Source organism: Sparus aurata, chromosome 11, assembly GCF_900880675.1.
Source record: "Sparus aurata chromosome 11, fSpaAur1.1, whole genome shotgun sequence".
NCBI lineage: Eukaryota > Metazoa > Chordata > Actinopteri > Spariformes > Sparidae > Sparus > Sparus aurata.
Window position 1 is genome coordinate 11,414,862 of NC_044197.1, and position 27,207 is coordinate 11,442,068.

Here is a 27,207-nt window from a genome sequence, read left to right on the forward strand (position 1 = left end):
GCAAGGGGGGAGAATAAATGTGGAGTGATTGACTAGTCTCTGTTGGAGAAATGAGTTCTCCATTCATTCCCAGGCTTCCAGAGGTGAAACGTCCTTCAGGAAAGTAAACACAATCTGACAAGGCCCTACAACAGACGCAAAGGCACAGCATGGCACAGTCGGCGAGGAGGGCACTTTGCTCTGCACTCCTCTCACATGTCCCTGCTTTCCTGCGGGCCTCCAGTCTTCACTATGACAAGAAAACACATCAGGTCTCACTGCTGAATCTGAATACTTTAGTCTGATTATTTCGTTTTTTCTTTGTTTTTCACTGCTATGTGGATGTGTTGATGGGCCACATTCCCGCTCTGGGATACATGAACCCAAAGGGAATGACTTGATCATTCCTGTAAGGATATTTGTGCAATCCTCTCTGTAGGCTTCCATCCCAAGCTCTACCAGATCAAGTCCGTCCTGGAAAGCAAATTGAACACAAGAGCACCCATCGGAGACCAGATTAGACTGTTATCCTGACATGCTTAAATTGCGGTAATCTCAAATGCAGATCACATCTGCAGCTAATTGATGGATTTGCCAAAGGATCTGAGAGTGGTAGGGCTCCGCTGTGAGCTCCTGTTTATTTTCAGAAGGCAGATGTTTAACCCGTCTCTGACTGCTGCCAGCACGGGCCCGGGGCCGGCGAGCGTCGGCGCCTCGCAGTACACTGTCATCAACGGTGACATAACTGTCCAAAGGCTTTGCCCAAAATTCATCCACAAACTCTGCCTAATTAGAGAGAAAGATGTGCCCGGGTCTCTGGTATACATTGGTTTTGCATGAATAATTCAGAGCACATAAGGCTTACTGTTGTTCTTCAGGCCCTCTCTTGCCATTCATGGTGTAGATTCCCAGTGTGTATACGAGTGCCTGCCATCCACTCATGCAAATATGCACACAGAGAAAAGTGTGGTTAGCAGCTCATCACAGCATTGTCACATACAATTCTGTTGGCTGCAGCCACGAAAGTTCACATCGTGGCTATCTATCCGCAGAGGCCCAACACGTCAGCAGTCAAAACAGTTCTCTCGTACTTTTTATTCGCGAGCCAACCCTTATACTGCACATGCCAAATTATGTTTTCGTGTGTGTGTGTGTGTGTGTGTGTGTGTGTGTTTGTAATCAGCGAATGAGAGACAGTGAGGAAGTAAAGAAATGCTAAACACGTTTGCACATGTGTAGGCATTTTTGCACGTGAATGCACAAAAGGCACAAGCACCGTATGTGTCTGGGGATGTGCTGCGTGTTGTGGTTGTGGCGAGCAATGATCTATTTTTTCCCATTACCCTACTGCATACGTGTGGTTCATTTACATTCATGGTTATCCAGATAATGAAGCTTTCAATCCGGGGGATCCTGTGGTGAGAACAATGAACCCAATTACCTCCTGCCGCCCGTGAGATGGGATGGCAGACTCCGAGACAGATGGGAGAGGCTGCACTCGGCCGGCAATCCAATCACATTCATCTCGCTCGCTTCCCGTTTCCCCTGTTCATGTGTTCTGCAGCAACTTATCAACAGGCAGGGGCCAAAGAACCTGGGATCATTACATCACACACACCAATAATTCTGCAAACACACACATGCACAAACACATTCCCCGAGGTCCACTCGACCCCCGCAGTCTCCCCCCGCCGCTAACCCACCGCTAACATGCACCTCAGGTTCCTCTCCTCCTTCAAACACAAGGTTGATCTTAAGAGCTCCCATACTTCACCAGCTGGAGGAGCAGAAGGAGGTAAGCAAAGGGTTTTCTGGTGAGGGGGGGGACAGTATCTACCTCCATCTTGATCTCCTTATCAGCGATCCGGGGTCTGACTGAGAACATTCCTGATGATTTATTCAAGACACTCAAGTTACCTTTTTCCAGCTTAATATTTCAGTCGTACGCTCCGACGGAAATCACTCGAGATGTGCTCAGCCAAAGTCAGCGGCTACCTTATCGGCCCTCGTGTGCATGTGCAACATGACGGAGGGAAATGGCAACAGTGTTGATCGAGACACAAGTTAAACAAGAGCATCTTTTTTGATCAGGTCTCTGATGCAACGCTATGAAACGAAATCAGCTAAGATGGCTGGTGTGTGAGCTTTGCTATTACTACCAGGACTTGTGTCATGTGGCACCACAGGGATTTGCTAGATGTTGATGTCCGATGCAAACAGATCAATATGAAAATAAAAAAAAAAAAACTAAACAATCAACAAAACTATCAAATCTGTGGGTACAAACTTTTTGGGGTACTCTGCTTTATAAAACAGTAAACGGGATGGAGAACTCTTTTTTTATTAGAAAACTGCATCGTATAAATGTCACATATAGAGTTCAATCAGTACAAAGGGTAATTAAGAATACATAAAATGAGAGAAGTACATTTAGATGGATTGAGTTGCTCACTTAAAGAAATAGATGCATTAAGAAGAATCGGATGTGGTCCAGAGAGGTAAGAGTTTTTACATATGAGATAATAGGCTTCCAATCTTTTTATAGAAATTGGCAGATTAACCTCTGAAGGAATATTTCACCTTCGCTTATGTCAGAAAAGACATTAAATCAGGATGTGTTTAGGGTTTTCAGATTTTGGCTTTTCCCCTTTAACAGAACACTTTCACGGGTAATGAGCGAGGCAAAAGCAAAAAAAACCCATCTTCGACTTAAGTCTCATAGATTTCCCAGAGTCATATCAGTACTCCTGTTCAGCACCAGAGCTGATTTCTCTACGTCTCTGAGAAGTTTTATAGGTACGAAAAAGTATAATGTAGCTCCTATAAGAGCAGACTTGACATTCAACTGCAGCCAGTGATACAGACTGAGCCCGGGCCGAGACGGTGCTTGAGGGAATGTATTCCACTACTAGATAATTAGCTGGTGATTGCGTGAGAGCTGATACCAATTCTGCATAATGCTCCAATATTTTCCGCACGTTTCATGCAAAATACACCCTTATCTCATATTCTTCCCCCCCTTATGGCCCCTAATTTTGACACTGTGATCAATAGTAATTGACCAAGTGATCGATCTGTCTCTTGAAGTTTTCCATCAGTACGTACTGCCATCAGTTGTGTCCACACCGTTAAGGGGTAGTGCATGGGTTTGTTGACGGGGTGGGGGGCTGGATGCTAATGCTCATAGCAGCTCCCCTGAGTGGCATATGGGTGTTTTTATGTTAATGAATGTCAGGAGAAGAGATCTCGTTGGTCATCCCTGGGCAGACACAGGTGTGTAGGTACACATTCTCACACACCTGCCCACCCATGCGTGTATGCTCCCTCTCATACACACACACGCACGCGCACACATACACACATGCAGACCGAGACTGCACACCCACTGAACCCTTGGATGCATTATTGATAAGCTACTAATTACGCTTGTTGCAATTTCAGCTGACCTTTCCCGGGAACATCCCGGATCATTATAAGCTGCATTCTCTCTTGAAATTGCAAAGGTAATCTAAAGTCCACCTCCCTCGCTCCCCTTCCACCCACAACACCGCCGCCCCCCTCGCTTCCCTCAATCCACTGCTGGATGAAGATGTGTTCTTTCATCCCGAAATAGTGGGGGAAATTGTTGAGAAAACAGATACTGAGAGTTAGGGAGGAGGAGAAAATGCACAGAAAACAAGGAAGATAGCAAAATATTGGAAATACTACAGCACAGCGCAGCACAGTACACGGCCGAGTAAATCTTAAATTGAATGTCAGGTTTGCACTTGAACTGTTTTTTTCCCATAGCTTCTGCATGACATGAAATCATCCGAGCAATGGCTCTGAAATTAATTCCTAGAGCACCTCTTGAAGTTTATGGTTAACAGTGTAATGCTCAGTATCATCTTATTCTGTTAAAGGTTAAAAACGACACCATCTTGGGTTATTATACCTGTTTGCACGCCATTATGACACTTTAGTCTGAAGCATTCTCATCATAGTTTACCATTATGTCAATTACGTTAGTGTAATGGCTCTGTTTAAAGCAGCTCTCCTGCCCAGAATGCCATTTAATATTGGAAAGGCCAAAAACTATAATGTGAGTGGTTGTGCAGTTGGTGCTCAGGATGATCGATTGAAGATCATGAGGATGCAAACAACCTAATCTTCCTGCTTTAGCATATAATATAAAGACGCAAATAAAAGATGTATCGTAATTTTGAGGGGGATGCAGAGTTGTCTCCTGTCCAAATGTTTTGGATGCCCAGACAAAGCTTGAATGGATTTTAATACACAGGCTGAATGGACTGGATATCCTAATGCACCTTCAACTGATGGTCATGGCCTTTAGCAATCAGCGTATTGATCTGGCTGGGACATTTGCATGACTTTACTTTGATTCATAAAATGTGAAACAATCAGTGTGTGTGCAAAGCGGCATTTGTAACACTTAAAGTTCTCATGAAGTCAAAACTGCTGTTAAAGTGTTTTTTTTTTTGTTTTTGTTTTTCCACATATGGAGTGCTCCATATGCCCAATAGAAAATAATAGATATGTAAGTATTCTAAAATGCTAGTTTAGACTTTGTTACTTCCTAGAAAACTATTAAAATTGTTTTAAATGGTGATTTATGGAGCTAGTCAGATACCAGTAGCTTTGATCAATCCCGGTCCAACCGAGTTCAGTGCGTGTTGCCAATCTGGGGAGGGTCAGTAGGGGCTTGGGTGGGGCATAAAGTTCATTCCGCCCTATTAGCTCCCTGCCCGTTTTTCACAGGAAACATGTATCTACGCTGAAGCAAATATCACTCTATTAACCATTTCTTTGGAACTGTTAGGAAAACATTTGCCAATTTATCTAAAAGCGGAAACAAGAACAGTCTCAATGTGCTGAAGCAAAAGAAACAAGTTCAGGTCCATTGGTCCAAGCTCACACAATATAACTGAAATGTGTTACAAGGTTAGATATCTCTTTGAGGAAGAAATACACACATAAACACCTGTTTTTCCTCACCAGTCATCTTTACCAGTTGTGTGGTAATGAAATTAGGGCAAAGAGCTCCAGTGCCGGTGGAGAAGGTATTTGCTAAAGCTTTGCATCTCATTCAAAACACAGAACGGCTGTGTGAAGGTCACGGTGACAAATCTCTGCAAGAGTTTCATTCTCTTTTCCTTTTACTACTTTGCCAGCTTTCATCCTTCCACCTCCACAACTTTCCGCTTCTTTGACACATACACATGCATACACAGTCTCTCTCTCTCTCTCTCTCTCTCTCAGACACACACACACACACACACACCACAAAACATTTCCACAGATTCTGCAATTCTCCCTCTAAGAAGGGAGTCTATATGCCTAAAGAGTTATTCAGCTCTTCCAGTGCAATCAGATTTTGTTGGTGATGGGAGCTGACTCGGAACCAAAATAAATAGATAGAACGGGGAAAAGGGCTGGGAACAGCAGTTTGCTGGCAGCGCTGTGAACCAGGTGAGCCAGTGCAGGCAGGGACGACACCCAGCCAAAGGATTAATGGTCTCAGGGGAAGCCAAGGTAAGCCTGCTGCTCCTGCTTGACATCTTTGTACTTGTAAGAGCACAGAAATTAGCCAGGCAATGCGGTGAGTAATGGCCAGGCTGCCTCCATCAGTCCCATTTAACAATACATGCAAAGCCAACAGGGGAAAAACACAAGGAGAGAAAACAGTGAATGTTCTCTCCTGGGCGTGTGCGCAGAGTTTTGCACGAGGCAGTTTATCACATAGTGTTGTGGATGCAACAAAAGCATAACACTGATGACCTGTCTGTTAAATGGCAGACGCCAGACATCAGCGTTATGGATCAGTCTTGTTCTACGATTCACTCTAAAGGTATCACACCTTAATTCTGGCAGCATTTGTTGACAAAAACTGCAACAGACAATGAAAGCGTTTCATAGTGAACCTTTTTGACATCACCCTGGTGTTTGAATGCAGGAACAAGCGTCATGGAGCAACGTCTGAGCAACAGGGTGCTTCTGCCCCGCAAAGGCTGACGTACTTTCAGTCATAAAGACTCGCCACAGCATGAGCGTCCACACAAAGCTCTCAAACCGCTCCTGCAGCACAATCCGCTTCTCCTCTGTCGATCTGTTTTGCTGCAGTCACCCTCGATCTGTCAGCATTGTATCTGATGTGACGTCAGGCTGACCTCAGCCACTGCTGTTTGTAAAGGAGCATGAATTACCTTGGGGCCTTTATGACATGACACTAAAAGAACAGATCACTATAATGACACTGTTTAGCTGTGCTTTCAGTTTATCTTCCCTTTCTAGTTTTTTTTTTTTTTTTGCTGCCATTTTAAGTGTGATTAGTTTTTTGATTAACTGCCCTCGATACTCACTTTACCCTTTGCATATCCTTGCAACAGCTGAGTATTCCCCATCCACACTTCCACTGCACCTGATCCATAAACAATGACGAGGACGTATGTATTATGTATGTATTTCCCAGACAGAGCTATAATAAAAACCAGAGACATCATGTCAAGATGAGTGCCGACTGCAGTCCAGACCTACGTGGTGACTGGGCTCCTCCAGATGTCCACATACTGTATTATACAAGACATGGGCTCGCCCTTTCCATTCTACTCAGTCTTATGTCTCAGCACACACCAAATGTCAGTGACTCTTGAGTCAGATGGCATCACAACTCGGTTTGCATTGTGCACATGCTAAAACACACAATGTGCACAAACAGGATCGGAGGAACTGCAAAGACAAAACACACAAACCGCATGCACATGCATAGAACGTCTCTCGCACTTAGAATCATCTTAGCATCATCTCTTCCATGACGCCCTGAAAACGTACAGTACCAGTGTGTCCTCTACAACTGCCTTCACCCCCACCTCCCCTGTAAGTAACAAAATATCATATTTATTTCATGTTGAAACCTTCATTTTCAGAGGTTATTTTCCACTTTCTTTACTCTCTGCTCATCTTCTGCTGGGCGGTTCTGCCATCGTACACATTGTACAGCTGTAATGTCAATAGCGACTCGTTTTTTTTGTTTTGGAAACTATCCTGATCGAAAAATTTGCCTCACTGCATGTGGCAATCAATTCAGTGAAAACTACATATTTCTCCCAAAGAAAAAAGCCAAGATTGTCTTCCCTCAGGTCAAGAATGCAGAATCCTCCTTGGCAGCGACGGGGGAATGGATGGACAGAGGAATGAAGGGATGAGGGGCCACAGAGGTCTCCCAGCTGTCTAAGACCCGGACTCGTCCCAGCACACTGGTTCCCACTAATGACCAGAGGCCCTGGATTCCTGCGGCTCCCCTGGGACAACAGCTGCTGCCATCCCCGGCTTCTCTGCAGGCTTTGAAGGGGACGTGGCAGCAGTTGAGCTGGCTGCCGTCCTGCCTAGCAGAGCAGCAACTCAGGGATGGGGACAGACAGCCTTGTTGTGCCAGCAGGGTGGCTAAGCCTGCTGAAACCCTATCCAGCCAATTACTCCCTCCGAATGCCAAGCTGGCTCTCTAATGGAGAAACTGGGGACCACACGCTGTTAGGTCCTCTCACAGGTTTACGGGTTTTTACAGGTAAGCAGTATCACTCCCACTTCGGGTCAGGCGGTTTTTTTGGGGGTTTTTTTCCCGTCCATTCTGACAGTTAGGACTAAATGGGGAGGAAAGCTCAGTTTGATTCTCTCCAAACCAATTTGTTTAAAATGACAAATTCCCTTTAGAGCTCTTGTTTCTCTCTGTCTTCCATCCACTCACACGTAGCCCCTGGTTAGGCTTACCCTTTAGACTATTTGCACAGAGAGAGAGAGAGTGAGAGAGAAACTGCTATATAGAAAAGAAGTGAAAATGGCCCAGCTAGAGGGGGTGGGATGCCTATGGTGAGACTACCTAATCATTCTCTCCACGTTCCTACTGTTCAGATAAGCAGCACAGTGCCTCCAGTGAGCCTTCCCCTCCGTCGACGGCATACATATATTTTAACACAGCTAATTTGTGCAAGTCTTGCAGCACTTGCACACCATTTAGAGATACACTTCAGATTTCACTAGAGAACCAGTGAACTGTATGGCGGGATAGAGGTCAGAATAAATAGAGCTGCTACAACCCAGGAGAAATACATTTTATATTGTTCTCCGTCAAAGCGGATGAAGGAGCGATCAGCGCCGCCGTTGTTGCAAATGGACTGTAGCAGCTGTGGGAAAATACAGCGAAATAGTTCAATCCCAAAAAAATAAACAAATAAATCAACAGAAAAGCTTATCTAATTAAGTCCATTCATTTTATTTAAAGGAACACCTGAGTTTTTATGGGGCAGTCTTCAACTACAGGAACCCAACAAACTGAATCATACAGAAATATGGAAGAGCAAGCGGAGAAAATTCATTTTGTTACATTTGACAGCTTCTGGACTGTTCTTTTTTCCCTCCATGTTTACAAAACAATTTGTGTGAGTCTGCCAAACCAACTTTCCTCTAACAATGTGTTATGAGACGGAGAAAAACAAGAGCGAATCAATAGGACCCGTGGTCATGTATAATTTGCAGGGCCAGCACCTGGCTGCCAACAAATAATTTCTTTGTTGTTGTTGGTATTTTTTGATCCTGCACATTGCATTCAAGGATATTGGACAATTTTGTTGGAGGTAGGCGGCTATTTTCGCCAAAATCCTGGCTGCAGGTCAGCTGAAATGATTGAATCTCTGTAAGCTCTGTGGGTGCACACAGCGCTGTCCCCATGTAAACAGGAGGCCCGAATGTGTTCATGACACTTTTTTTTTTTGCATGTTATGTTTATATCCATGCACAGGCTCAGCTGAGGGGCGAACTGACAAACAGCACCTTGCAGAAGTCATAGCCAAACCCACATTGGCGGTAAAATAAATATTTTTAATTGCACTGAGAGTAGTGTGCGATTCTCAGCATTTTCTCTGTGTGCAATCTTCCTTTAACCATGCACTGTGTGATTGTGTGTGTATGTGTGTGTGTGTGTGTGTGTGTGTCTTTGTGAGTCAGGTTGGTTGGCAGACTGTGAGGCTGCCTTGGCTAGTCAGAGAGCTCTTCTCCCTGAACCAGCTGGGCCCTCCTGCCTCCCTCCAAAGCAGTCAGTGCAGACCACATGGTCTCACCCCCACTCTGAAAGGTGCCATTCAGCCCCACACAGCTAGACACACATGGACACGCATACGAGCAGACACACACGCAGAATGACAACCACACGGTGAACGCCGAGGCCCTGACGGAGAAATACTCAAAGCAACACCTTCTGCTGTTCGGGCTCAGCAAACTAACCTGTTCGGCTCAGCGATCCATTAACCCTTTGCATGACCTAACCAGCCAGGCAACGTACATCAAAACATGTAGCTTATCAACAGTGAGGAATGACAGCAATATGAGCGCAGCCAGTCACATAAACTGCAAAAAAAATGTCTTAGGTGACAATTCCACAATGTCCCTTGTGAGTATGTATATATGTATGTAATAATACACTTGGAAATGTAAGTCCTATGTTAATATTTACTTAATATTACATTAAGCTCTGAATAATTCTGTGCATCCATATTCTAATGCAATACTGCCACTCCCACCAGGGCATATGACAACTAGCATGTCCGCTCCTCTACGTGGTTTCTACTGTTTTCGTCCAGTTAAAGAAGATTTTTTTATTTTTATTTTTATTTTTTTTTATTTTGACTATTAAGATGCATTTTCAATCTCAATACAGTTCTGGGTTTGTGTATCAAAGAAGGCCACAGTGATTCTTTTACATTGCCAACAGTGTTGTGCTGCAGAACAGCTGATCTTTTGAACTGCGCCATGCTTGGTTGGAGAAAGTATTGCTGTTCGACGTTCGTTCCATCAGCCTCTCCGGATGAGGTCACTGACGTGGACAGAGATAAAGAGGCGGGCTGTGGAGAACAAGGCAAAAGATGAGGAGGAGAGAGAAGAGCAAGATGTTGGGAGGTCCAGGTCACATGGTGGGCTCCGGGACCTTGTGGTGGAGGTTGCACACTTCCCCTGAGCTACATTTACCCTTTAGCTGCAGCTAGGCAAGCGGTCTGAGTGGACGGAGGTAGGTGTGGGGAGGATGCTGGGGTACCGATGGGAATGAGGGAGAAAGTGAGTGAGCTGGAGAGAGAAATGTTGCGTTGAATCTTAATGTCAGATCAGAGCTGAGCTGAGCGGCGAGGAGATATCCTCCTGCCAGCAGCGCACCAACACGCATCTGTATCAAGGGTAAAATATTGTGATCTTTGATTATTCCCTCTTTCACCTTTCATTAATGTTATCCAGATAGAAGGCACGGCAGCTTGACATGCACACACCAGCGCAGAAAGGATTTCACAGACACGCTGGAGAGATAGCGCAGGGGTTTTGACAGAGCCCTTTGTTTCCTCCGTGCTGCTGCTGTACATTACTTCTCTGCAGCTGTAGGTCACATTCATTTCATACTGAGATGGAGCTGTCTGCCGACTGTTTTCAGCTTTTTTTATGCTCCGTTTGCGGGCTCGTGTGATAAAGCAGAAATAGGCAATTTGCCCTCATCATGTGCAATAAGGACAGAAAGGGGCTTTAATAAGTGGGTTACTACTAGTGGAATCACACAAAGTAGAATCACACACACAAAGACAACAAGGAGGGTGGAAACGACCCAAGAAAAGTAAAACAGGAGGGCAAGGGGCAGGTACGGCTGGGTGATATGGCTGATTTTATCATCACAATATTGATTTGGATGATTTTTGATATTTAGAAACATCACTATCAAGTGTCGCAAAATCTCTGATAAAATAACCCCCTTTCCAAAGCAGTTGTCTTCAAAACTCATGACTCATTCAAAACATAATCAAGATTATCGGATCCGGATAAAACTTAAATGAATGACATCATCGCATTAAAGCCCAGCCGCAGGTGTGTGTGTGTGTGGGGGGGGGCAAAATTAACATGGCAGGGTCCGCGCTTTGTTTATTCTAATGGTCTCAAATGGTACAAATAAAATCCTGTTTGACTGTCGTACGGGGTTCCCATTTCTCCGGATAAATAATTCAGATTGTACATGCTGGGAGGCCAAGAATAGATTCCTAAAATAACAGGAGGACGGAGGGATGGAGGAAGGGTGGGGGAGGGGGCTGGAGGGGAATAAGGGATGACAACAATTGGGGAGGCGGCTGACAGCCTGCAAGACGGGGACTTTGTCATTTCCTCTGCATCTCAACCTCCATTCCCTCCTTGACCCGGATTAGGGAGCAGTTTTTAATACCGTTGCTGTACCAGCTATCATTACACCCACAATGCAGCCAAAACACGTCGTCCTCCTGTCTTACGCCTGATAGGCCCAGATTTAACATGTTCCTCCTGTCATTGGCTGCTGCCCCTGCTGTCAGATTGGTTTTGTTAAACTGAGCCGCCGTAGATTAAGCGGCCTGATCAGATTAAGATGCCAAATCGCCTCGCAGAACCCCTCGCTCTTACAGTCGGATGAGGATGGTTGCAGCAGTGCTTCAAGGTTTCACTTGAACATTCAGGAATCAATCCCCGCTTCCAATCCGGCGCATTAGGTTGATGTGTGCCAGCAGTCTAGGCAGGCAGCTGTTGAGGGTTGTACCTTTCCCTAAAGCACATTGTGCCGGCACTGCTCCCCGATTCCCTGATAACATTAATGCCAGGCAGATGTCCCTGAACAGGTCCAGACATTTTCTTAATATTAGACTTGTAGACTGGCCTCTTTTTCTTTGCCCCTGCCGAATGTCTTGAACATCTCCTGTGGCTTTTAAGAGCAACACAATATTGACCCGCAATATCTTCCACATCAACAACATCCGAGCCATTCGCCTCCCTAATGGTAGGAAAATCAATAGCTAACGAATGGGTTTATTTATATTTCAGGCGGTGATGTGCCATGTTTTGGGTTTTGTGACAAGTTTATTGCTGTAGGGAGATACTGAGGAGGGAGATCTGCAAGACAATAATGAAAAGAATCTCTGTCTGCTGGTGTCATTCTACGGCAAATAACATCTGTTCCAGATGGGGATCTCTTCATTAACAAGACCCTGCTCCACCTCTGTCATTAGTCTAAGTCCAAGTCAGTGGCTAATCTGGAATGAAAAGGCAGCTCGGTCCTTCAGATCTCACCCAATGACTCCCTCCACTATCAAAGTGCTCTTTGAAGCTCAGGTTGTATAAAAATTGGTTCAAGTGTCAGGCCAGAGTTCCCCTCAGCCAAAGGTACGGCAATCATCTGAAGCTTCATTCTTCTTTCTAGCTATTCCCCAACGCAACCTTGGCTCTCTTTGTATTCTTTAGCAGGGGCCCTCTTCATGTTTATTGCAAAGGGGCAATCAGGATATGGCCTGTGTTTCGGACCTGGCCACAAGCCCCTAAGAACTGAAGCGTCTGGGGATGCACTTATTAACATCTTTGCACAGAAAGACATTCGCCAATCATCCTGGCCAATGCCAGCTCGCCTGAAAGACTCATCGATGAGAGGGGGACCAGGGGAAAAGTCAACAGACGTGAACAGTGTCAGGAAAAAAAGCATAAAGGTGCAGCAACAGCAAACAAAGCACTAATTAGGAAAGAGTGAATGATTAAAGAGGTGTATTGGGTATGTTTAAAAGGAACCAAAATTAGAGATGAATATCTTTCCTCTTACCTGTAGTGCTATTCATCCACCCAGACTGTTTTGGAGTAGGTTCCCGCTTTGCATTTTTGAGATATCCGTCATAAAGATGTCTGCCTTTCTCGCACATGTAATAGAACAAGATGGCATTCGTCTTGTTGCGCTCAAAGCGCCAAAAATATATATTTGAAAAAACAGTAATGACTCTTTCCAGAAGTCATGACCTTACCTCTCCATAATTCAGCTACTAATGTACTAATGACTAACTGAAAAAGCTAACTAAGCTAGCTGACTTTACAGCCACGACCACGACTGCTTCCTACTGTGTGATGACATGGTTGGCCTGTGTAGTTCAGTAAAAGGTAAATAGTTCAAGCGTGAAGCTGCTCACCAAACAGTCTGTGGATTGTCTTCAGTAATCAGGTCGTGATTTCTGGAAAAAAGACTTTGTTCTTATATTTTTCATACATATATTTTTTTTGGCCCTATGAGCACCACAAGCTTAGTGCTAGCCAGTCCTGATGCATTCAAAGGAAGGCAGACATCTCTATAGCAGATATCTCCCGAACCCAGCACCACAAAAGAAAACAATCTGCATGAAGAAAACAGCACTACTGGTAAGAAGAAAAATATATGTATTTTTGATTTAGGGGTCCCTGTAAAGGGCAAAACACAAACTCACATTACAAGTTACCATGAACCATGGCAAGGCCAGGGCAGCCAGAGCATGACCGCATCAACACTCGTACTTCAGGCGGTGGTGCTTCAATAATGACTCAGTCAGGAATACACAAACACACACACACACACACACACACACACACACGAATACTTATGAATAATGTTAAAACACTCCCTCTTCCTTCATGCACCAAAGTAAAGGTTGCCCCAATCATTTTTTTTTTCGGCTGTTGCAGTTTTACAGCCCCAGAATGACTGCTTCTCTCTCCATTACCTCTGCACTCGTTTGACTGGCAGATGGGTGGGAAAGACGGTGGATGGGGAGTGGACGGGCGGGCAATCATGGGACTGTGTGTCACAGTGCGTGCGTGCTTGCAGCGCTATTTGTCGTCTCAGCAGATGAGATGGGAAAGGCAGGTGAGACGTGGCTGGGCCTTATTTAAAAGCCTCTTTACGGTGCCCGCTGAACCACTGTTGGCATTCCCTAATGGTGCATCACAGGCACGTCATCCCGTGCTGCTCCTCGTCATCCCCGTGTCCTCTGTCCTTGTCGCTCGCCTTTGCTTTAATAGCTTAAGTCACAGACAGTACAGGCATTACAATACAAATTCAATACAGATGGAATATTCTGTAGCTCTGTATTTTTGCGGCCTGCAGGAGTGCTAACCTCTGTTTAATCCACCGCCTCAATATCTCTGTTTAAATCGTTCGGCTGAAGCTGGTGTCCTTTCCAGTCCGATGGCAGCACGACGCAGTGATTTAGGTGGATGGTGTGGACTGACAGGGAGAGAGCCAGGAGGTGATATGAGAGGCTAATAGAGTTAATATGCTGAGATGGAGAGATAGAGGGGAGGAAAGGAAAGGCCAGGCCGAGGGACGGACATGGAGATCGAGCCGAGTTCCAGGTACTGCATCTGAATGCAGATCTGATTGTTTTCTCTATAACTTTGTTTCTTGTTCCTCCAACTTGCTGCTGTTGCAAAAGGTTTATATATCTGCAGAGCTCAAACGCACTCCAGAATGTATTACTGTCCTCATGCAGGCACCCTAATGTGTAAAATGTTGATTTCATACAAAAAACAAAAATGGCTGGCATTTTCATTTATCTGGTTGGTGGCATTTTGTTATATTCAATTCCCTCCTCCCAACGCTATAGTGCTCCACACACATTTTCAGAGTGAAATTATAGTGTGTTGTGTAGACAAAAATAAAGAGCCACTGCACTGAATATAGTTTGAGTTTTTTGTCTCAAACCGATTGGAAAGACATTTCCTTTCTGTCCATATCCTGGGGTGGAAGCTTGTTTTTTTTATTTCCTTTCCATTTTCTTTTATTTACTGGCCCCATCAGTCTTTCTTTTGTGTTTGCTCTGTCTGTCAGTCTAATGTGTCACTCCTGCTCTTTGGCCATCACCAGTCATGATCCAAGAAACACCAAAAAGAATGAACCCTCACACTTGACATAAACATAGTCAAGTTCTTCAGTAAAGTCACCGCCTGCGACTGTATTAACTCTCAGCGCCTAAAAACTAGAATCTGCAGCGTAGCTTTTATTCAAATAGGCCAATGTTTGTGCATGACCAACAACCGTTTTTGTTTGTCTCTTGTCAGCTTTTGTGCACACGAAAGCTCCAAATGGTCTTTGGCGTCTCTCGGTGAACAAACAGGACATTTTCTTTCTACATGGAGTGTAAAGAGCAAAGGTCTCACAAAATTAGGGCAGAGAGAATTCAGCACTGGGATGGAGGCCAGACAGGGAAGAAAGGACGAAAACGAATACTGCTGACCTGAAATTACCCCCCCCCCCCCCCCCCCCCCCCCCAAAAAAAATATAGTATTAGTGTAAATGATTACTCATTTGTTATTAACCTGTATGATGTAAATACAGACTTCAGAAACCCATTACTGCACATCATGGTACTTGTCTAACTCGGTCTAATTCAATGCCAAAGTCGATAGGGGAGCGTTTCTTTGTGAGTTATATTTTATTTTTGTGAGTGTGTTTGTGTGTGTGTGTGTGTGTGTATGTGTGTGCGTATTTGCCTGTGTGTCTCCAGTCTGCTTTAATCTCCACCCATCTGCTGGTGGACCTCCTCTCCCTGTTCAGAGGCCTGCCGTGCCCCGCCCGATCTGCCGAGCCTGACCTCACTGTGGGTATGTGTGTGTGTGTGTGTGTGTGTGTGTGTGTGTGTGTGTGTGTGTGTGTGTGTGTGTGGTTATGTGTGTGTGTGGGCTGCTTGATGAGCCTGGTTCCTTATGAAGTGGTGTCATTAAAGCGGAGAGAAGGAGAAAACGGGTGATTGCAGTGATTTGGCAGAGGTTGCACAGACTCTGTCCTCCAATCAGAGGCCTCGCTTGGCCTCCTCCAGCTCCACTGCAATCATGGAGCACCAACACACACACACACACACACACACACAAAAAAAAATCCACACAGTTTATCAGTCTTAGGTATGGGCTTGTCATTGCCATTATCTGCTTCCAGTGTGAGGAGAAGATTTTACTTCTTATGGCGTACTGTTTATACCAGAAGACATCTTAAAGGGAATTAAAATGAACTGTTAAACTAAATATATGATCATGTGCATAACAAATCACTCATGTTTTGAATCCCTGTGTATTTTTTCTTTTATTGAACCACAGTGAGCTGGAAGATTTTTCTTGTGTTATGGCTCGATGAATGACAAACATCAAAGCGCTACATTTGCTCGGCACAAAACTTGTTGGCACAGCACCGTGGACAGCTACTGTACATCACCCACATGGTTTGATGTGTTCAAAGGGCTCAGAGAAACAGGCAGGAGTACCAGAGGGGGACAAAGACCGAGAGAGAGAGAGAGAGAGAGAGATAGAGAGAGAGAGAGAGAGAGAGAGAGAGAATGAATGAATGAATTATAAAGTGTAGAGAATTGAGCACTAAATTGATCTGCAGTCTGTCTGTCCCCAAAGAGGCTGAAGTGCTGTAATGAGAATGGCAGACCAGATGCATACGGGGGCCGTCTCTTCCCCATCTCCATCCCTCTCTGAAAGAAGACAAGTTTGTTTCTCAAGGTGATTGTTGCGGTGATAAGGGAGAGGGTGTTATTAAGGGTGACAGCGGAGGGGCTGAGAGGCAGTGGCTGACTGGATAACCTTGTCCCCATCCCCGCCTCGCTTCCTTCTGCATGAGCATCTCCACCGCTGGCCTGCCCTGCCTGCCTGCTCGTCTGAACACAATCTGCTGGCTGGAATTACCTCCCGGCCCCGGGAAAACTAAACATGATTTCTGACCTTTCCTTTCTGTGTTCAACAGTAACCTTTGCTGATCCGCCCACGCTACGAGACCATCGCGAAACGAACGAGGGACGGAGTGGAGGGAATGTGTGTGTTTTTTTTTTTTAAAAAGGGGGTGGGGGGGCGAGGATGGTGTGTTAAGCTGAATTTTTCTTTATGTATGCATATTTAAAAGCAAAGCGCGCACATGCGGGGGGATGGGGTAGATGTGATAACAGCAACACTGTTACAATCTCATGCAATCAAATACAACAGCCCTGCAATAAATACAAGCTTTGTGAGGCTTACAATGTCTTTGTCCGTCTTGCAAAGGGAGCGGAATTGGTAAGATTGTATTGATACCAACGCTTTTGTTAAGTCTGCTGCTGATTCCTGATCAATGTTGGGGGTGGGGGGGGGGTGGCGGCGTACACAGGTTTCCAGCATTAACACAACTTATTTATTGTGTCTCTCCGAAGGCTGAAGCAGTAGTCTGTCCGTCATCATCTAAAATGAATGACAGAAGAGAATATTTGAAGCCTGCCTGTGTGCCGCTAATATTTATTTAAACATGCGATATTTTTCCCTCTGTAACAGACGTGCTGCTCAGCTGGCACTTGTGTGTACGGTGTCAAATACACGGCGTTCATGAAATTTAAGCCCGTTTTGCATAGAGTGATGTTTCGGCCTATAAACCATATTCACAAGGCGGCTATTTTCCTCTAATGTCATGCTCGAGCTGGGGAAGCTTGAGTGTTATGCTGCTGCGTTCAAGGTTGCTCGTCGTATAAACCTACAGTAGGGGATCCGACAAAGTGTTTCTGCAGCTGAAAAGGTGCAACATTTCAAGGTAAAACAACATACTTGATAGCCTATTAGCTAACATTAGCATCCAACCACTTTCCAGCACACATTACCATTCGATTACATCCAGTGCGTTTCACTTCCATGCTTAAACAAACATTACCATTACCATGACATACAAACCAATCTCCCGTCAGATTTTCACTATTACTTGTCTTTTCAGGAGGCTCTGAAATCATAACAATGTGTCAGAAGTCCCCACGTTAATGCAATCTGCAAATTAAAGCACTGCAATATGACAGTATCTCATCATGAGCACGACGTCGTGGGGAAAATGGTGTTTGAATATGGTCTATTGCTGGCGTTTCCGACCTTACTTGAAGTTATCATTTTACAGACATTACAACCAGCGCTGTTGTCATGTTTCCGCTGGGAATAAAGCTACACTCTGGACCGTTTCCTCCTCTCCGACATGACTACTTGTTGCAAGTCTCTAGCAGCGTCGATGCAGAGGTTTGGTGTCATTTTTTTTCCAATGCACAACTGTCAGATAAAAAAAAAACACGCCGTCATTGATCAAAGGAACCCACTAACTCAGAGGCGTGTGATCTCTGATGTTCTCAAATGGAACCGTTTCTCGAGTCCCGTCCCTAGTCTTATCATTTCTTAGTTCGTAATGCTGCGATATTACAAAGCGTTTCTGTTATTTTGTCTACGTGCTGAAAGTAACTGCTTGCTTCCATCTGTGTATGTGCTGACTGAGTGTACCGCGGAAGATGCAGCAATAGTGCATTTTGCTGGATAAAAAAAAAAAGAGTTAGAGACACTGTGTTTGCAGAAATCCTGCATCCCTTCAACTCACTAAATTCATAACATCATCACTCTGCTTCCCCTTGTTGTTCTGTGCCACGTCAGCAACTTTTGCATCGGTATTATCATTAGTAGTTTGTGAGATAAGGCTAATTGATCTCCACCTACCTGGAGTATTAGCCAATTGTTGTGATCTACTTCTTCAACTGACTCTGCATAACTCCGACAGCCTCAGCACAATCCGACCCTCTGGAGCAAAGCGCGTCCCTGCAGAAACTCATCATCTCATCATCTCTTTCCCTGTCTCTGTTTGTTTGTTGATCTCCCGCTTCCCCCCTCCCCTTGTCTGTCTTTTCTGTAAACCTAAAATTCACCCCGCCCCTCCCAGCCTGCGCCGATGTGAGGGTAAATTTAAGAGCTTACGGGCGGAGTGACCCGAACATCCCGGGCCGGCTCGGTGGAGTTAGCTGACTGAACTCTGGGCTGTGCATCAGTATTGTTTGTGTAAGAGCACCGGAGGGGATTTGGACAAGGAGTGCGAGCTCTGAATGTATGACCTGCAGCTGGCCTTACCATTGGATTAGCTCGCCCTGATCCCCACAACCTCAGAACATGCTCCCTACTATTTCAACATCTCTCCATTTATGCCCAGCCAAGCACATTGTGCACCAGTAATCTATAGTTTTCTTCTCTCCAAAGGGAGAAGATATACTGTTCAGCCTTTTGCTTTGCCCCGGCCGCCCCTCCCTCTCCTGCTGGTTTATCCACACTTTCCTCTGTTTATTTTGCACTCTCTCTCGCACACACACACACACACACGTACATTCTGTCTTCCTACCTTCTTTCACCCCTCTACTCTTGCTATCCGTCTCTTCACCCCCCCATTCTTCTCCCTCTAACTACCCCTCTCTCTCCTTCATTCTCCCCTCTCGTTTCTAAAGGGGATCAGTGGAGCTTAGAGGCCTTCCTGCCTGGTTCATTACTGAACCGCTCTGACACGCGGCGCTCGTCTCTCTAGTAAAGGAAAAGGGAGAACGCCACTGATGTTTAATACATGGACCACTCTGTTGTCTTTCACGCCAGATAAATTCATCATCAAAAACTGAGCAGCAGAACAGCAACGGAGCATGTAAACCTGCTCTCTCAATCTAGATTCCCAATCTTTCTTTCTTTCTTTCTTTTTTTTCTGGGGTTGTTGTTCTCCTCACTCTCCATTTAACTTATTGCCTCTTGCTCCGGTTCTCTCTCTCTCTCTCTCTCTCTCTCTCTCTCTCTCTCTCTCTCCCTCTCCCTCTCTCTCTCTTTGTTCCGTCACATCTCAGTGAACTGGAGCAAACCTTTTTTCATTGTCCTTCGGTTGGAGTAAACACACAAACACAATGCAACGCTGCTGCAACATGAAACGCGGCTCATGAAAAGAAAATTGACCCATTCCATTCAGCATATGTGTACATTGTGCGTACTTGTGTGTGTGTGTGTGTGTGTGTGTGCGTGCGCGTGTGTTGTGTGTAAATATGTAACCTGTGCTGGACACGTCCCTGTGTGTGCACACGTGTTCCTATTATCATGTACATCCAACTTCCCACTGCGTTTTGTGTGTGTGTGTGTGTTAGCATGAGAGAGAGGCTAAGAGTGTGTGTGTGTGTGTGTGTGTCAGAGCCGTATGGGTATGTATGCGTCTGCCTGTTTGTCCTCTCTGTGTGGGTGTGTGCGTGGGCGGCGGGCCTGCCTTGATAATGCCAGAGCCTGTTTCTAATCCAGGCCTCCTCAGTGGGCTGCAGCTCTAGCTGTGCCAGGCGGGCCCTGCTGCAACACCAACAGAGCCCCAGCTGACAGCGAGCCTGCTCCTCTCTCTGCAATTCTGGACAGTCTCTGAGCTCCAAAACTTTAACAATGGGTAAAGCTGGGCGACGCGAGGAGCCGCAGAGGAACCGGACAAAAAAGCACGACTCAAACAGAAACACGGCTGATGTTTGAGAAGAAGATGACATAAAAAGGAAAAAATCAAACGAAACGACAGCCTGCGCAAAAACGGAAACAAGAAGAGGTCGGATGGGAATGGTGGGATGCTGAAGGAGGGGTGGGGGGGGGGGGGGGGGTTGTGCCGCTCGTAAGGGGTTTAGGATGAAATCAAAGTGGTTAAAGCTGATTTATCCTGTGTAAGGACGCCGAGCCCTCTAAGGAGGCACTGAGCAGCCCTTCAAAAATGAAATATCAGCAGCAGTCAGTGCCAGTCATCAGTGCCATGTGTGATGGAAAATCAATCTATTCTATATCAGAGACCTGCGAGGAGAAAAAGAGAGAGACAGGTCCCTGCTGCCTCCTGCTCGCCGAGCCTCTTTAAAAACCTCTCCCCCGAACAGAAACATCCCTGCGTCATCAGTGACGGGGACGTTTCGCGGCGCTGGTGGCTCAATGTGTAACGGCTGCTGTTCTGCTAGATTAGGTAGGTGATTGTCCATTAATATTCATTTCACAGTGTGTCTTTGTTAGGCGGCAGCAGGGGCTGACGGAGTGTTTGGATGGATTTACTCTAGCGTTTCATTTCCTTTCCCTTTCTATAGGCAAGGTGGCTTACTTGTATGGACTTAGTGAATCTGCCTAGTGGGCCGCGTGCACTGTAGTTTCTTTTCTGAACAGTTTGTTCGGATAAGGTGAAAGCTACCGACACCTCAGGAAACTGCTCACGTGTCATCAAATATTCAGTGGAATTAGTCTGAGGAATCTGTTCTACTGTCCTTCTGTTTGCTGACTTTAAGCGGGCAGTCCTCAGTCTTTACTGGAGTAGACCGCTGATCTGGTCCGGGCCTGTCTGGTCTTAATGACAGCAGAGAGTTGCTCCTGGAGGAGAGCAGGTCCAGCAGGTACAAAACCACAGTAACAGGTCTTTCCCTAACGGAAGGCCAACGTAGAGAAGGTGATCTGAACAGTTGTCCTCATAATGAGATTAAGGGACTAATTAGTATGACTGTGTGTTGTAGTGTGACTGTGTGCACAGAGGAATAAATGGCCCCTATCAAACTGGCGGCGCCGCCCCTGAGAGAGCAGGCCAGACCGGGTCCGTCCCTGGTGTCCCTCTCTCCGCTGCACCGAGAGGCTAATTAATATTTTTTTTTGCATCCGTTCTTTCCAGCTCCTGTACACCATGCTGAGTTACAGCCCTGAAGATATTGATCTGGATTCTGGCAGGCGAATAAGGATCAAAATAACAACAACAACAACAACAACAAAAAACGTATCCTGGCAGTTTTGATCAGGAGAGCAATAATTACGTGATCCTGAAATTACAGGCAGCAGAATGAAATCCTCCTCAGTCTTTCACGGCAAATAAGAAGCTAAGACTTGTAAAAGTAGGCCATGGAGGAGCATCAGCAGCGCAGCGCATCAGCTAACAGTCGCAAGAGCAGCTAAAGAAAGCACCGGATTTGGAGACAGCCAGAATTATCTTTGCCAATGATAATCACAGACGAAGATTCGAGCCAGTAAATTGGAAGCAGGATGAGAATGCAAGGTTTAAAAAAAAAAAAAATGTCATTCAGATTCATTTCCCCCCACACATTCCCTGTCGCCCCCTTTCACTTCTGACTCCTAACCCGTTAAAGTCACGCTGGCATTTGATTGCCCCTGCGGCGCCACTCTGACCTGTTCATTTAAGATGATGTGCAACTCTCAGGTCTGCTCCAGGACTCATTTGTTCCTCGGCGGGGTCCCCGCAGCCGGCCAGTAAGAGGCCCCCACACTGACCAGAGCGCCCTGGGAGCTCTAAAACCGGCCACTCACAACCAAGTAAAGAGACAGCTGAGTGTCATTGTTAATGTGGACACACAGCACCACAATGGCAAAATCAATGGAGCTATAGGTGTCATCAATCTCAACAGCACAAGACCCTTTTCGCTTGTCTCGCCACTCCTCTAAAGGTGTGAATGAACGGATGGGCGGGGAAAGAAAGAAAGAAAGAAAGAAAGAAAGAAAGAAATTATGACAATCTTTATTGGCCTTTCTTCTGCCCATCTCAAGGGGTCATGCTGTCGTTTGAAGATTGTGCGCATCTGACCGGCAGCCAAAGTGGCCGGCTCTCCTAATTCACCCAAAATGGGCAGAGGTTTTTTTTAGGTGAAACCTCAGTAGTGCAGCACGGCAGCTGTATGCAGTTGGCATCATGCTTGCATTTTTCTCTCCGTGCCTGTTTTTCACTTCCAAATCTCTCTCTCTCTCTCTCTCTCTTCTGATGAGGGAGACCGAAAAACAGCGCTCCTTCTTTTAAAACAACAAAAAGGCACTTGGCTTTGTTCCGGGGTGACACATGAGATGCTCACCCCCCCAAATAAAATAAATAAAAAAATAAAATTACAGCAAGGTTCATTATCTCTGCCACTGACTTGAAGGATGCCTCCTCATCCCATTAACATATATGCAGATAGGCAGTGAGTAAATGAAAAGCCTCCCAAAAAACGGGAGAGATCAAAGACGACAGAATTAAGGCCAAGTAATGAGGATCTTGGCAAGAACCCTGCAAATGTATTGATTGTTTGGCAGGCTGTATGTGCTCCCACTCCATCCCCCCCACCCTCCCTCCATACCATTTACTCTTGTGCTTCAGATGCACAGAGACCGAGCAGTGTGGGCTTCAACATGTGGCCCGCTCTGCGTTGTATTGAGCCTAATCACTATATAATTTACAGTGTGATGATAATGTACTTGGCATAGGGAGCAGAATTTGCAGCAGGGAAGCTCATCACAGCCCCGCAAACTTTCAATAACACAGACCCTTTAATCAATGACCGTAAAGGGGCGCACGTAGGATGAGACTATGTGACGATTTATCCACAAACACAAATACGAAAGCTGCGATATGTATGAAGTGAGATTAAGACATGTCTACCAGAATGTGTCATGCTGGGAGACAGGCGAGAGGACACCAGTCACCTGTGTCCGACGTCCACGTTTGCATTTAACACGCGTTCAGAAACCATTTGGTTCAAGCTATTTGGTAGGCATCGTGCTGTGATGATCAAACTGCTAACACGGTGTATGTGAGCACACGAGAACAAAAGGAATTGGGATGAGATAAAAAAAAAAAAAGAAAGTGTTGGCTGAAGAAATATTGCATTGAGAGCAGTGAAAATGGATGAGATCAGAGAGAAATGAAATGAAGAGAATTAGCCCAGATAAGGCAGATGAAAAAGGAGGGGGACATGAATAAATGATGAAGAAAAGAAGACAACTACCTCCGCGGCTCTCGCTGTCGGCCGGTTTCACCTGGATGGGGCGAGTCATCTGGAGAGGGGAGAGAAGAAGAAAGAGCAAACGGAGAGGTTAGGAGCCGGCGACTCGGAGGGGCGTCGCAAACAACAACAACAACAACAAGAGGCCACAAAACCGGAGCTGCCAAGGTCCCCTTCTCACATACTAATGGCTGCTCTGCGATGCTGATCAAAGTGCCTCAGCTGCAGAGGGGAACCAAAAACACCATCATGCAACTAAGTTGACCTGACACTCTAGTGTTTCTGCTGCCAGTTATTCAGTGTAAACAAAAGTCTCTTTCGCGCATTAAAATAGGGTATGTGTGTGTGTGTGTGCGCCTGTGTGTCCAGTCGCATTTGTAGTGTTTTTCGTGGCAGGTGCATGGAGAGGCTGCTAGGGGGCTGCATTATATGTGTGCCTGAGTGATAGAGGCCGAGGCAGTCCTAATAAAAGTGAATCCAGCCACAGGAGGAGAGAGATCAATGCGGGCCTATTGATCCAGGCCCTTGGGCTGTGGAGAGTGTCTGGCTGGGAAGGATTCTCTGGTTAGGAGGCTCACTCTAATCCACTGGACCCTGATAAGAATGGCATTGCCTGGATTAGATGCCTCTGTCATCACAGTCTTTGTGTCACGCTCTCCTCCTTCCCCAATTTTACCTCTCTCTTTTTTCATTATTGTTGTTCGAGTTGAGCAATTTCGCCAGACTTAGCGCGCGATTTGTTTGGAGGGAAAAGAAGTTTGAAAGATGTAGCCTGGATTTACAATGTTTGCTTCAGCTGCTGCATTTATTTTTCTCTTTTCATTTAATACATACCTCCGAGTCGCATATCAGCACATATATTGTTTATACGCCCACACACACACACACACACACACACACGCACGCACACAATCATATGTATTTACTGTCGCAATGCATAAGGCTTGCAAGATAATTTATGTGCACAGATCTGATGCCAGCGTCTCTCCTTTCCATGATTCAGTCCAAAACAAATACACTTAACAATCAAAAATGCACACGTTTGAATAAAATTGGGGCCAAAAGCGGCACAAATCTATAACAAGATTACTGGAACATAAAAACAACCTCTAACCACACTCAGTCATTTACAGTCAACCATTTGTAGCTGCTATTTAAGTGTCTGTTTATTGCCAGAAACTACTCGCCATTACTGGGCATTCCAGTCAAGATCACTGAAAAACCATTCAGCACCGATATTTTTATACCTACATATGTATATTTTGTTCCATCTGCCCTGTCATGCGTCTTTTTTTTTTTTTTTTCTTCCCCTGTTCGATTTCCAGAGCGAGGCTGAAAAGGTCAGATTTAAAGACAGGGCAGTCCTATAAAAGCATGACATGTTCAAGGAGAAACACCATAATGGGATTTTAAAATGTCTTAATAACATGCTGATATATGGGGGAGAGGCGCAGGCCCGATTCATTAAGTGCTAAACGTATCCATTTTCACCTTGAGGAACTGAGTAACCTTCCCTCACTGAAATTATTCCATAAATTTACCCATCGTAAATAATAACTAGCAGCGGATAAGTCTTTGTGGGAAAACAGGGAGGATGTTATGCTTGTGAAGGTTGAGGTTTTTTAGCTTCTTGTTTCTTTGGCTCGCTCCCCGTCCTTCTCCCTCCCCGTCTACAAGTGCTTTTCTTTTTTCCCTTGTACAACATGAGCAAAGTAACCCTACAGTATGCTAATGCCAAGCCACAGGGCGCGCTGCTCCACAGCGTGTACGGATAGATTACAGAATCAACCGCGACACTATCACACGCGTGTTTCAAAGCAACCTCTGAGACAGAAACACCTCCGAATGGGGGGGAAAAAAACATCCGCGAGACAAATTCACAGATAACTTTACAACCCTCCGCTCCTTCACAACAACACAGGGAATCTTTGAATTTGCCTTTGACATGTCAAACGGACAAAAGATGCTTCCATCCTGCCAGTTGATTTTGGTTCAAATGCAAGATTGGAGGAGGCCAAATCCGCGGCTGTGGCTCCTCTACCACGCTATGATCTCAGCCGTCTCTGCAGGGTGCCTGTGTGTGGGAGGCAGCTCTCTCTAAAGCTAGTTACTGTTCAGCCTCCAACATGCCAGCTTAATGGTCTATTTATTTGCCCGACAGCAATGCATTATGGTCCTGAACAGTCACTAGTGATTGGCTCTAAGTTTGCTCCGTTCCCTTTGAACACATATGAAAAAAAAAAAAACTGTGTAATTCCAGCAGAGAAATTAAGCGCACGTCACGGAGAACACTAGTACCATATGCATGCTCGCATACGCACGGACGCCGTAACTTTAAGTAAAATGTATTAAGTGCTGCTGGTTGCCAAGGAGAACATTCATTAACCCCATATACTGCGAGGCTTTTTTTCACTCTCTTGTTTACAGGCCGGAGCCGGTAGCTTCTCAACACACCCACGGTGGACAAAGCGAAGCAGTCATTTCTGCTTCCTGTACAAGCAGCATGTGTTTTAATTGTAACATTTTTCACTCTTCACTCGTTCACTGAGGTGAGAAGTGGTCAGGCAAGAGAGGAGAAGTAACAAAGAGAACCGGAAAAGAAGAAAAGATTGTGGAAAAGACAACAAGAGATAGAGAGAAAGCTGCCTGCAACTCTTAGATAAGATAGCTTTCGCCTCTGACTGACGTCTCTCCTGCGACAACTCCACCTTCCTGCCTTTCACTTTCAAGCACGCATTGAAAAACAGCAGCACTGTACAAAAAATTGCATCTAAAAAAAATCCACCAACTGCCTCCTTAAAGACACCCCAGCTGAAAATGTACTGCTTGCTTTTTTTGGGGGGGGACATCAATTATAAATTGACCGAATGGCCAAATGCTGAAAATGTGTTCTAAACTTGAACAGAAACACGGCAACAAGTTCTGTGCACACCGAGATGTACCATCTCAATTTATATCGCATTCAGTGGATTTATCTTTGAACTCAAGGTATAGGTATATACTGGGCGGCTGTGGCTGTGGCTCAGGGGTAGAGCCAGCGTCTTGTTTTCTGAAGGTCGGTGGTTTGATTTCCCTGGTCTGCATGTTGAAGCGTCCTTAGGCAAGATACTGCACCTCAGACTGCTCCTGATGTGCTGCCCGGGACCTTGCATGGCAGCCATCGCCATCAGTTTATGAATGTATGTATGAATTACTGTCGCTTTGGACAAAAGTGTCTGCCAAAGGTAAATGCAAATGTGTATTTCTAAATTGATCACAAATCCTCATTCTATATTGTAAAACTGAGTAAATCCCTGCTAAATCAAGCTACATTAGACAGAGACAAGAAGCCAGATACCATCGTCTTTCGCAGCATAATCATACTCCACTAGTCTTAAAGGAGACCTGTTACACTTTTTTCATTTTTTCCTTTCCTTCAGTGTTTTATATAGGATATTTAGCATGTCAAAGATCTTAAAGTTAAAAAGGTAAGAGGCCAACAGAGGCTTCTCTCTCCCACAGGAAACACTGCTCCTGAAATGCCTCGTCTGTAGTCTCGCCTTTAATTCTGTGACTTTGTGACATCACACTACATCACCATGTCACTCATTTGCATAATATATGCCTATATACATGGCAGAAATGAAGCTAGACGGAAGCTGCAAATATGACAGAGCTGTCGGTGTTGGCTCAGGCGTGTGTGAGCTGACCAACCAGAGCAAACAGGGTATTCAGGAAGGGGGTCTTAAAGTGGCAGGAGCTGTTTCGGACAGAAGGGGAATACAGAGCTGCAGCACTGGACAGTATGAGAGAACTATGAGAGAAAGCAAAGAATTTAATGAAGAATTATTGGCTAAAATTTAGCGTATTTCAATTGAAA

At 45.3% G+C, this 27,207-nt stretch overlaps 1 protein-coding gene across 14 annotated transcripts in view; it reads right to left on the reverse strand.

Moving 5' to 3' along the window:
- The window catches only part of celf5a (cugbp, Elav-like family member 5a), a 192,266-nt gene that overhangs the window by 62,188 nt on the left and 102,871 nt on the right, over window positions 1-27,207 (reverse strand). For all 14 annotated transcript variants that reach the window (XM_030432850.1, XM_030432843.1, XM_030432848.1 and 11 more), the window contains exon 3: window positions 23,352-23,400. In XM_030432850.1, coding sequence (XP_030288710.1) covers window positions 23,352-23,400 — 49 coding nt within the window. The remainder of the gene's footprint in view (window positions 1-23,351; window positions 23,401-27,207) is intronic.